Raw genomic sequence first — 12816 nt, 5'->3', positions numbered from 1 at the left:
TGCTAAACTACTGTACCCCCTTAGTGTGTCCCTGAGCACACAACGTCCTTGCAGCAGCATTACAAAGTTAGGTTTTTAAATAGGTCATTCACAGGATTGGGGCAACACTGGTTAGGCCAGCATTTATTAGCCACCCTAATCACCCAGAGGGCAGGATAGGAGTCAATCGTGCTGCTGTGGGTCTGGAGTCACAAACCAGGTGAGGATGGCAATTTCTTACCCTAAAGGCCAGTAATGAACCAGATCTTTTTTACCTTGGCAATCAATGACAGATTGATGATCATCATTAGATTCTTAATTTCAGACTTTTATTGAATTCAAATTCTACCACCTGTTATGAGCACGATTTGAACCCGGGTCCCTGGAACAATACCTACATCTTTGGATTACCAGTCCAGTGATCACCTCCCCATTGAAGGTGCACTGTTGAAGTGCGGAGCTATTTTATAAGTAGATTATAAGTAGTATGAGAGAACTTAGATGTTGGTCCATGTCAGATGCAAATGCCTGTGTGTCTGAGGCGCAGAGTTTACCCTGAGACTCTTGTGCCCGGTGTCCAATATGGAGGTCATTTGGAGTGAGCAGTGAGCTCGATTTATTACGAACCTGCTCTAGTTTCCTTGATCTCTGGATGTTTGGTGAGTTTAGTAAGGTTAGAATCAGAGTATTAATGAGCTGAGTGGAGCTGTCAACAAAGACATTGAGAAACATTAATCATTATCAATTGGCAAATTGCTGCTTCCCAAATTTCACTTGGCCATTTGACAAAAGCTTAAAAGGTGTAAGATTATTTCAACTTTGAGAAGAACGTTGTTGGATTTGTTATAGATTCTGCCAGATATCTTGCCATAACTCATGTCATCAGACCCTTCTAAGATTGAGTCCATTGATTCAATTTAATTTTAGATTTGTTCTGTATGTAGTTTAATGGCACCTGTTTGTTTGAATGAATAAATCCCTTAATCCTTGATGTACTGAAGAGCAGAAATAGAGTGGGATTTAATGGGTGCAGTTACAATCTTGCCCCACGGGGTTCTCCAAATAATGGGGAATGCCTCTTGCCTTGGGGGAGGCCCAATGTAACTATGTGTCCACCAGGCACTTATTTGGTCACCTTCAGATTTTACCTGGGAGTGAGGACCTAGGGACAACAGTCCTGCCTGCCAAGAACTGTTTGGCCAATCAGAGGCCAACAATAGATTATTGCTATGGTACCATCAGAGCGGTGGCAGTACACTCACTAAAAGCCCTGAATCAGCAAATAACTCTACGTCAGTGATGAGATAAAGTGGGATAGGGGATCATGGGTTGAGGGCTGGTGGAACTAGATGGCTGGTTAAAAGGGCAGGGGATAGCTTCCAGTGTTTCCTGTTCCTGGTACTTGGCCAATCGATCAAAGGCAAGGTTTTCTGGGTAGCCTCTGTGAGGGATGGGCCATCATACAGCTCACATTTAATTTCTGAGCAACCATTAAAGTGCAGTGGGTTGAGGGATAATTGGGATTACTTGGATCTTTTGTCAATTGATCAATGTACTCAGTCTCATTGCTGGCATGCAGTATTCCCACATTAGACCCACTCTACCTTAACTTAATTGGGAATAGGTTTCTTGATGCTGGGAATGTGATGTAGATACTGCTGTCCAATTCTCCCAGCCCCACTACCATAATGCCCACTCCAAAAATCTTGGTTAAGTTCCACCAATAGTTTCTCTTTATCTACCCTATCAGATACACCCCACCTCCCCATTGTTATTTTCCAATTGCTTTGCTGAAATCATTAGGCACTGAATGAATCAATGCGTGGTTAGACATGGAAAAGATATCAAACTGCTGTGTGAATTCAGATGGATGATTTGACATCAGTTTATGTAAACCTTGCACCTATACATTTCCTAAGAATCATTCAATATTGAAATCTGTTTCTAATGTCAGCACTAACTAAACAAAAAAAATGACATTCAATTGAGTCATCAATCATTTAGAGTGAAAACGGAGGAGGGAAAATTTTCATTTTGCTTACATTGCATGTGGGGTTCTAATTTGCTTAAAACAAGGACAAAACTTGATGAAAGATTTCAGTTCACAAGGATGATGTCATGTCCACTCCCACAATGATTTCCCAATTATTAAATCAACACAGTGCAATCACACCAATACAGAATGTGAGCTGTGTTGCTGGTAGAATTCCAGATTTTCATTTCATTCAATTTAATTCAAAGAGCAAAGAAAGGAAGACAAAAGCTACAAATTTCTTTGCTGGTTTCAGCATGTTGGTGATGCTGGAATAGATTTGGCTTTTTTTGGTTGAAAAATCAGGGATTCACACCACTCATACTATGCATGTGATTTCCTTTTTTAAAAGCATCTATTTGTTCAAACATAACTCTGGAGTAGGTGGGACTTGAATCTGAGTCTGCAGGGCTAGTGGTAGGAACTCTACCACTGCACTTCTATGTGCTTTCTCCACTAAAGGAATACAGCAGTTGGTTAGCTCAATTGGCTGGTCAGCTGGTTTACAACATAGCATGTTACCAAAAGTATTGGTTCAATTCCTGGAGTGGTTGAAGTAGCCATGACAGACTGTCATTCTTGATTTTTCCTGTTGCCTAAGTTGTGGTATCCTCAGGTTAAATTACCTCCAGTAAAGGAACAGTCCTATTATCTGGTTGCACATTGTGATTTTACTTTTAGTATCACACTAAAACTCAAGGGATTAATACTGGGAGCTGTAATTAAGCGGCAAGTCTAACTGGTCAAAAATTATTTTTAACTGCACTTTACAAGCGTCAGTGCATAATAAATTCATCTCTACCTGGAATTAGCTATCTCATTGTCAGGACAATCTTCATTCCTGTGCCATATCCTGGCACATCAGTAACAGTTAGCTGGGATACTTGGAGCCCACTCTTCCTCTCTCCCATATAGTTGCATAGCCACCTCCCTGTGTTTAAAGGTAACATACCAAATTGAGTCAGATATTTTTGAAGTATGGTTCACCCTATCAGCTTGCAACTCTGATCAATTTAACTGCCTGACATCAGCTTGATGTTCGATTCAATTATCTATGTTAATGTTAACAGTGATTCCTCAGCTGTAAATTATCAGACAATGCTTCATCTGAAGTGCCAACAACATATCTGTCCTTGGTTAGTTACACTTTGAAACTGTAATACTCAGTTCTTTGTAAGTTTGTACAAATCATTGATAAAAATATTAATATATTGCACTTGTCACTGGTTATGCTTCTTACATTTAACCCACTTGGGATGATATTTTTTCACAGATAAAAATTGGCATCAAGTGCATTAATGATTTCCTTGTACATAACTTGCTCCTCATCAATCCTTTGGCTGACTAGGTTATCATTTGTCCAATCACCTATTGCATAAAATCATGTATTAACACGTTCAGTGCTCAATTTTGAAAGATGTAGTGTCATTCCTTGTCAAACTTCAGCATCCACTGAGTCATGCTTCTGCTTGATTTGGATCTGCCATTCCTCAAAACTTTTCAGTAATTGCAGAGACTTTCCATATTTTTCCTTCACTTGCTACCGCCATTTAACATTCTTCATTTCATTTTTCTGCTAAAGAATATTCACAGAGACTACTTACAATGGCTTCATCTTGCCACCAGCTCACAAAAGAGAGTAAAATCATACAATATCGCATTGCTTCCCGTGATCATTTAAAAGCATGTTACGCAGTGAGAAATAAATAGTTGTGGGAATAGTTAGTCTAAAAACATCAGGCCAAATTGACTTTCACACATGGATATTTCTGATTTTTGGATATAGGTCCATTGGGTCTGTTTGGATCCATTCAGGTCCTTTGGAAAAAGACTTTGTTCAACCAAGGCCTTTGGAAATAATCTTCACCTTTTGGCCCAGTCGGGTCAAAAAACGTTTTTTTTTAAAGGCGTTGGAGTGATCATGTCTATAATCTGTTTGGGTCCGTTCGGATACACTTTCAAAAAGACTTTCGGTTTTCAGGTCTTTTTGGTTCTTGTATGTGTGAATAAAGGATACCTGACTTGTTCTATTAAAATAAATTTCCATGTTTTCTACAAGGTAACTCTGATTGCACATCAAAAGAATTTTATTTGCGGTAAGATGCTTTGAGATGTCTTGAGTTGATGAAAATACATCTTTTTCTTCCCTTTCTAGTCTTCAGGAAGGTAGACAAACTAAATGCTAAGATCTGGAAATACCAGTCAGAAGCCCATGTAGCTAATCCTATTTAGGTGAGAATAATGCTGTAATAGTTGGGACTGGTTATTTAATTTGTCAAGAAATTTAAAGGCAAAAAAATCATATCATGAATGACATGCCTACTTTATAAAAAAGCAGTCCCTCTAGGTAAAAAACACTGTACATTTCTTGTTAAAGAGGAAAGGAGTAGTGGATCTGTAGTGATATTCTAATTCTAATTCCCTTATTTCTCATTGAAATATTGTGCAATGGATCGCCCTTGAAGAAATTTACATCATTGTATGGCAATCAAGCAAATTATGATTTTGAATTTTTGAACAGTGCCATGCCCTTTTTAATCATGACAAGTCCCACAGAGGTGTGGCAATTTGTTACTGAGGCTACAAATAGACACAGACTGTTGCCGTAAACATATGCTTTGGATCGGTAAGCAGACGCTGTCTGCTGATCATATAGCTCACCAAGGAAGTGGGTTTTTTTGAAAAATCATTTAGTTGAAAGCAACATCATAAACAACATGTCGACATGTAAGTTCAAAGTTCTAAATCTTGAAGAATCACTTCCACTGACTTTGCTTTGGTCTCTTTTTGCTTATTCTTTGTAAATGGTTTTGCTTTAATGTCTGTAGATGAAGTATTTTGTGGCTTAGTAGAAGAGTAGTGCTTTGAGAAAGGTATACACAATTGTTAGCTTCTGATTGTATTCTCCCTGTCTGATATAGGAATTTCTTTCCCTCTTTCTTTGGTATCTTTTAGAATTCAGTCGGAAGCCGAGAGATTGAATGTGGATAATGTATTCTGATGCTTTTTTTTAAATGCACATTCTTATATCCTGAAATACCTGATGTGAAATTTTAAATGCGTAGCAGGTAACTACAGCAGAATGCAAAACTAAGTCTACTTACTTTTGGCAGAGAGTGGGAAAGTGTATCACTTCTTAATGGTATTCAGCAGACCCAGCCTTGGACAGCACTGTTTAAACCCTTTACACAATAGAATTGCACTCACCTAGGAAGTGTGAATCAGGTGGTCTAGGACACTGTTCTGTAGGGGAGGCTTTTATATTACTTGGCCTCGGTCTGTTCAGTCAGCCTTTGGGCTACTGCTTTTGCGTTGAAGCACATGTGAAATATTTTGTAGAAATGTCTAAATAAAGGGAAGCTCAATGTTGCCAATGAAGTCCGCAGCATGTTGGCAACCTTCCTGTGCAGTTGAATAGACTCTTGGTGTGCAAAAATCATGAACTGGCATCTTTTTCCTGTCATCTACGATCTGTTGTGCCAGCTGGAAAACTGACAAAACACCTGCCTCCCTTTTAGGAAGGCTCAATGGATCACATATCAACCAAAACATTCCGAGGCCATCGTTGGGAAATCCTCTGGAATCCCCTTGGGGGCAAATGTCCTGCTGAGCAAGAGCTTATACTCAACAGTGCCATTGTGACTCCTGTTAAAAATTACCCCCACCACTCCCCTTGAGCTACAAGATCATCAAGGCCACTGTTAAGGGTTATGGGGGAAGGAAGGAGGATTTGTATCTGTTCCAATTGTTGCCAGTTTACCACAGAACACTCCAATCCAAAGGAAGGTGTTGCATCACCTAATGCTTGTGAAACCATTATCCAGATAGAAGTCTTGATCACATCCATAGGTGTGCATGTAACATCTTTGAGACACTGAGGGAAGAAAGAGCTAGTGATTGGGTGGTTCATGAAGAAGCCTGTCATGCAAGCAAGATGGTAGTGGGTAGGACACACTCTTATAAGCACCTCAGGGCTCAGCATTACTGCATGTTGCCCTCAGACCTCTGTAATGGGAAAGAAACCATTGTCCACCTCTTTCTGAAATGTTCCTTTGCAAAGAAGATCTGGAAAGAGATGTAGCTTTATTGCCAAGGTTTATTCTGAGCAGCTCTATGACATAAGATTCTGCTGTGTGAGCAGCTCCCCAGAAATACACATTGGGGTAAACTTTACCTGTGGTTGGAGAACCATGAGCTCAGTTGAAAATCATTTATGCTTCAACAAAAGCTTGCAGGTATTCCATAGCATATCATTGTTTGTAACTAAGTGTGGTCTGTTAGAACAGTGCAAGAACATCCAGGAGGCCATAAAGTCTAGGGTGTCTATTGCAAATGTTGAATCGGGAAAGGACACAGCCTAAGGTGGAAACCTCTCAGGCAGTGTGTATCAGACAATGTTTGGTATGGATTGTACATTATAAGCCTAATCTGTTATTAAAGATATAGTGAGTAATCTAAATGTTTCATCTACTATTTTGGAAGAAACTGAACTGATCTGCATTTTAAGGAATATCAAATTTGAACTGAATATATTTGGAAACTTCTGATTTATATCAATAAGCACATGAATATGTCACCATAGATTTAAATATCACACTGCTGAAGGAGTGGGACACCAATTCACTTGCTCCAACCCTGAGTACTTAGATATGAAGGGAATTCCCAACTGTACACTTTGCTCCATAGCTGATGTCACACTTCAAAGACACACATCAATGTAAAGAAATCTCTATACCATCTTACTCTCCATCAGTCACTGTGTCAACAACTCCTATTTGTCGTAAACATATCCATTTTATGGAGTTTTATTAACTTTTATAGTGCAGCAAAGGGTGATATTCAAAGCATAAATACATTTAGCATGTTACCTTATCCAAGCTACTCACCAAGAGAAAAAAGTTCCACCAATAACCCATTCCAATACGAGTTATTGCTCCAAAGTCATTACTTATGACAAACATCTTGTCTTTTTATTGTGCCTTCCTCAATATCAGCACATTCCAAAACACTTCACAGCCAATGAAGCAAGTTGAAATACTCAAATTGTTTACAGTGTGATTAAGTATGGACAAATAATGTATTCAATTGCAATAGTACTGTTATTAACTTATGTCTTTTATCAAGAGTTGATTAAATCAGGTTGCGTTAAGCCTACCATAAAGTGTTTTGTACTGAAATAAAGGAAGCTTGCAGGATTGATCTCAGGCTGAATCTGTTGATCTTAGCCAGGGAAGTGGTGAAGAGACTGCAACTGACTTTGGTGCTATTGAGCGGCGAAACAGGAAATAAATCAGAAGTTCTCTATACGTAGTGCCATCCAGTGACCTGCATTGGAATGTCTAGATTTGCTCAGATGTCCTGGGGGTGTAGAAGATCTGTGGAAAAATTCTTAACTGTGATGCACGATCACAGTTTATCAAGAAAATTCATGGGTAAACTTTAAGAAGAAAACACCCTTTCAGATCAAATTGCACTCTTGTTTGCATCTTCAGGAAGGGAGAAGTGAAAACTGGATGGAAAATGTAAAATAGAATGTCTCAAATGTAGAAGACACTGTAGAAGTTAATTTAACCTGAATAGTTGTAGTAAGCTTGAGAGTTACATAGAGTCACAGAGGATAAACAGCACAGAGACAAGCCATGCAGCTCAAAACTCCATGCCAGTGTTTAGGCTACACTTTATTCTCCACTCTTTTTTTTAACCAACCTAACTCTACTACTTAAACCATCTATTCCTTCTCACTGCCTCATTCCTGATGGAGGGCTCCTGCCCAAAACATTGATTTTCCTGCTCCTCGGATGCTGCCTGTTCTGCTGTGCTTTTCCAGCACCACTCTAATCTTGACTCTAATCTCCAGCATCTGCAGTCCTCACTTTCGCCTATGGTTATGTCTCTCCCCACCATGGGAAATGTTACTCTATACCATTCTATAAATTATTTTTAACCAAGATTTTAGGACACACCACCAGGTAAAGTGGGATTTGAACCTGGGCAGATGTAAGGACCCCACAGTGATGAGATTGCTGTGATTTTATCACACAACCTTCTGACGTGTAATCAGATGCACTTCCATTGAACCACAAACCCACTCAATTTTACAACACACTTTAGGAGGACATGGGACCCAGTCCTCTGAGCCAAAGGAAGGTCACTAACACTGTGCCATTCTGTTTCCACTCCATTGAAACATTTCACAAGGCTGAATTTATGCTGAGGTGGAGTCACTGCTGGAAGAAAGTTTTTTTAATTAAAGAAGCCTAGACCTGCTTGGCGTAATCACACCACAGTCGTTTAATATTGGCAACCAACTAGTCAGCATCTCTTTTGATCCCACAGTGGTCCCAGGATAATAGGCATAGCTGGGAATATGGGCCGTCCCTTCAATGAGAAGAGCCATGGATCCAGGAACAAGCTGGGTCCAGAATCTTACTGGGACAGGATAGTTAGCCCTGTATATGCATGTGGTAAATGAAAGGGGGAAGAAAGAGAAAGGGATAATAACTTGTAGGATGCCTCCATTGGGCTGAGGGGATTGAAAAGGAGGCACACCCATCCTTACCCCACCATATGGTTTAACTTGGTTTCTGATTATTTAACACACACTTCCCCCATGATACAAACAATCGCAGAGGTAGCAGGAAGATGGTCATTAAATGGCCATTAAGCATGCACCTAAGGACCTTAATTGGCCCATGGATAAGCAGGCCACCTGGTTCTTCATCTGTCAAAACCACTGTGAGGATGGGCAGAAAGAAAAGCTAGTAAAGAAAATGTAGTACAATCTTCTTATTATATCTCCATTTTGAGGGAGACAAGATGATTTGGACCAGAATTTGTCATTCACAACTTTTATTGGTTTTCCTTCTAGTGTATGGTACCACTGCCCAATTTTACAACTGCTTACACTATCCCCAACCCTACCACACTAAGACGCTACATCCTAAGACAGTGCAAAATTCAGGCCATTATTTTAAAGACCTCGATTGGATCGCAATTCAACCTTGTTTTTTCAAGGGATGCTGACCCATCCTGATGTACATATCCATGCATTTCTGTTATCATTCTTGCAAATCTTCCCTGCACCCTGTCCAGTGCTCCTACATCCGTCTTATGATGAGGCAGCCAGAAATGCGTTTAGAATTCTAAGCTGAGCTTTTCATCTTGCACTCAACAGAACTGGGATGCAAGAAACAGCTTTGAAACAAAAAGAAACACCATATTATACAGCATGAGAAGAAGATACTGATTTGGTGGGCCATCACTGAGTGGAAATATAATGAGAACAGTTAACTGTCAATCTTAATCCTCAGATCAGGCAGCTAGATTCGGATTGTACAGGGCATTGGCATCAGATGTGACAAAGTTTGGCTGTCTCCATGATCTCTTTTGAAAATGGTGCAAAGTATGTACACATTCCTTTTTGGTTTCATAAAACAGGATTTAAGAATAGATACATGTAACTTTTAACACATGCAAATGAATCACCTTGTGAGCCCAGCTAATAATCTTCGATCAGTTTCTAGTCTAGCTCTTAGCACCATCCGGATTATTTAGTTAACGATTTCCAACTGCCAAATCACATTTAATGGTAGACATACTTTACTGAAAATTGCAAGCACAGGCAAGTTACATTTTGACAGCCGCAAATGGTCAATGGGACCTATTGTTTTACACCATCTGCCAGTCATTGGGATGTAAGGCCTGTATACTCACTGGCACTGGAATACTTACCATATTACTCCTATGTGTGGTCGGCAAAATATCTTCTTGGCTTGATATTATCATTCTGTTAATGGAAAAAAACATTCATGGACTTACTACACAGCTTAGAATTCTCCCAAAGTCTCCCTGATGGCCCACAGATGCCACCATGAAATTTTTTGCATTATGCCAAAAACTCATTGTGTCAATTACATTTAATTAAACAGAAATGCACTTAACATAAAATTAATAATTTAAGATGCTTTTTTATTGAACTTTATTTTTCCTCCTCAGTCTCAAGTGGCTATTCTGTAAATAATGAGGTCACCATGAAGGGGAGCTCAGCAAACGTGTGCAACTGCTGTCTTTGACACTAATAGTACAAAAACTCTAAATTTCCTTTTTTATTTCAGCTGAGGATTGTGAACCAATTAGTGACAAGTGCGAAGTTGACTTTCAATTTGAGAAGAATAACAAGGAGCACAGGACTGACCAGATTAGCAAAACGCGACTGATTGTCAGAAGGGGCCAAAGCTTCAACATTAAGGTGAAGTTCACGGATGGATTCAATCTGGAAAACAACAAGTTGCAAATGGTCTTTGACATGGGTAAGTAGCCAGGAATTAAAAAAAAACACTGCTAATGAATGCTTAATCATAATATATATATATATATGAAAAGGATAAGGTTTGAGTTCTCCTATTGTTGCCCAGTCAAAACTGCTTTTATCACACATTCTGCAACAAACTGTCTTTGACACTGAGCGAATGCCTCTTCCTGGACAATACACATTTCAAATTGATAGTAACTTTGGCATCTTATTTGACCCTGGGTAGCACAGTGAACTCCTGCATCACCACAAAGCCTTCCTCCTTTAGCCTCTGTCCAGACTTCAGATCACTGCTGCTGAAACCCTTATTTATGATTTCATCATTTGCAGCCTCAATCACTCCAATGTTCTTCTAAACAGCCTGGGCAGCTTAAACTCATTCAAAAACCTGCTGCTAACCATTTCAGGTTCTACTTAATTATCAGATGCCACAGAAATAAAGTTCTACACATGATAAGAACAAACAATGTTAGGGTGATAGATGAACATGATTAGAAGATTCGCAAACTGTGGACAGCTGCTGGGATCGGTAGTGAGGCTTCAACTATCTCTAATCTACTGTATGAAAGTGCAAACAGTGTTGCATTTGCTAACTATAAGAAGACAGGTCATGAAAATGTTGGGAAGAGGATATAAAGCATTTGTAAAAGGATACAGATAGGCTAGGTGAATGGTTAAAGATCTGACAGATGGTATATAATATGAGAAGGTGTGACATTCCCTATTTTGGCAGGAATAAAAAAGCAGAATATTATTTAAATGGAACGAGTCCACAGAATGTTGCAGTGAAGTGGGATCTAAGTGTCCTTGTATATCAATTGAAAAACAACTTATGCAGATACAGCAAGTAATTCAGAAGGTAAATGGAAAGTTTGCCTTTATAGTAAGAAGGATGGTATATAGAAGTGGGAAGTCTTGTTCCAACATTGTAGGCTGTTTGAGAACACACCTACAGTACTATGTGCAGTTTCAATTTTCTTTCTTGAAGAAGGATTTTCCTGAGGCAATCCATTCAATGCTGACTCCTAGGATGAAGGTGGTTTCTTACGAGCAGATCATTTGATTTGAATTTAGAACAATGAGAGCTGATTATACTGAAACAAATCAAATTCCGAGGTGGCTTGACAGGATGTATGCGTCATAGGGAATCCAGAACTAAGATTTTCAAAACAAGAGATTGCTCATTCAAAATATAAATGAGAAGAGATTATTTCTCCAGGAGGGTCATCAGTCTTTGGAATTCTCTTCTGCAGAGAGCAGTAGATGCTGGCTTATTGATTATGTTCACAATTGAACTTAATAAGTTTTTGATTGACATAGGAATCAAGGTAATGGGGACAGACAGCAAGATTGAGTTAAGAGCATATCAGATCAGTAAAGGTTGTCTTAGGTCAGAAGTCACATGACATCAAGTTATAGCCCAAAATGTTTACTTGAAGTCACAGCTTTCGGAGCACTGCTTTTCGTTAGGTGAAGTGACAAGACTTCACCTGATGAAGGATGCTCTGGATTTACCTCCCAGAGCCCCTTTATTCCTCCGCCCTTGCACCTTGATCCTTTCTTTAACGAATGTCATTCAAGCATGGTTGTGTCATGCCATGGCTTGTTTTGTGTATTGATGTCATGTCAGTGCTGAGAGACAAAGTCTCTCACTTTCCTCAGTAAGGTGTACTTACAGAGCATTAGAATTTTGAGACATGTAGCTGCAATTTGGGTCTCAATTTGACAGACCCTCTCTGGCTGAAACCTTATTCTTTGTTCCCGGCAAAGAATTCATTTATATGCGAACACATATATACAGAGCCCCTTTGCTTGAATTTCAAATGGGAGGATCTATATCTGCACTATCTAAATATTTAAAACTTATTGATGGTGGGTGCAGAAAGTATCTGTGAGGATCCAGACTTATTTAATGAAAAGCATGAATAAATATGGTGTGAGACTGCCACCTGAGGGAGATTCAAGGTATAAACAATATTACTTTAGAGCAGTTTTTAACAACATATTCAGTACAAATCAGATGTGGAGAATTGAAGAGCCAAATATAGTGAATTTCATTTCTAATTAATAAATCAGTACTTAATTCCAGACTTTACAGTATTGGACACGTGAATTTTTGTGCTCATGTCGAGAAGATGAAAGCATGTTTAAACTTTAACCTTCTGTTGGTAAGACATAAGGATGGGAGTGCTTTACTTTCTTAATTACTGAATGATTTGTTAAGTTCATACTCACACAAGTTTTTTTCACCTGCATATGTACAAATGCTTTCAAATAAAACAGCTTTAGCCACCATTGGCATGCAGTAGTTAAACAATAATTTTTATTTAGGTAAAAACAATGACTGCAGATGCTGGAAACCAGATTCTGGATTAGTGATGCTGGAAGAGCACAGCAGTTCAGGCAGCATCCGAGGCGCAGTAAAATCGACGTTTCGGGCAAAAGCCCTTCATCAGGAATACAGGCAGGGAGCCTGAAGCGTGGAGAGATAAGT

The 12816-nt window shown here is 39.2% G+C and overlaps 1 protein-coding gene across 1 annotated transcript in view; it reads left to right on the top strand.

The window, feature by feature from the left end:
• The first annotated feature begins 4616 nt into the window (after window positions 1-4616).
• The window catches only part of LOC122560030 (protein-glutamine gamma-glutamyltransferase 2-like), a 34604-nt gene continuing 26404 nt past the window's right edge, over window positions 4617-12816 (top strand). The window contains exons 1-2 of the mRNA XM_043710196.1: window positions 4617-4738; window positions 10126-10320. Of these exons, the coding sequence (XP_043566131.1) occupies window positions 4729-4738; window positions 10126-10320 (205 nt within the window). The 5' untranslated portion in view covers window positions 4617-4728. The remainder of the gene's footprint in view (window positions 4739-10125; window positions 10321-12816) is intronic.

Source organism: Chiloscyllium plagiosum, chromosome 20, assembly GCF_004010195.1.
Source record: "Chiloscyllium plagiosum isolate BGI_BamShark_2017 chromosome 20, ASM401019v2, whole genome shotgun sequence".
In the NCBI taxonomy this organism is placed as follows: Eukaryota; Metazoa; Chordata; class Chondrichthyes; order Orectolobiformes; family Hemiscylliidae; genus Chiloscyllium; species Chiloscyllium plagiosum.
Note: the sequence above shows the minus strand (reverse complement) of the source record. Positions and strands in the feature narration are given on the sequence as shown.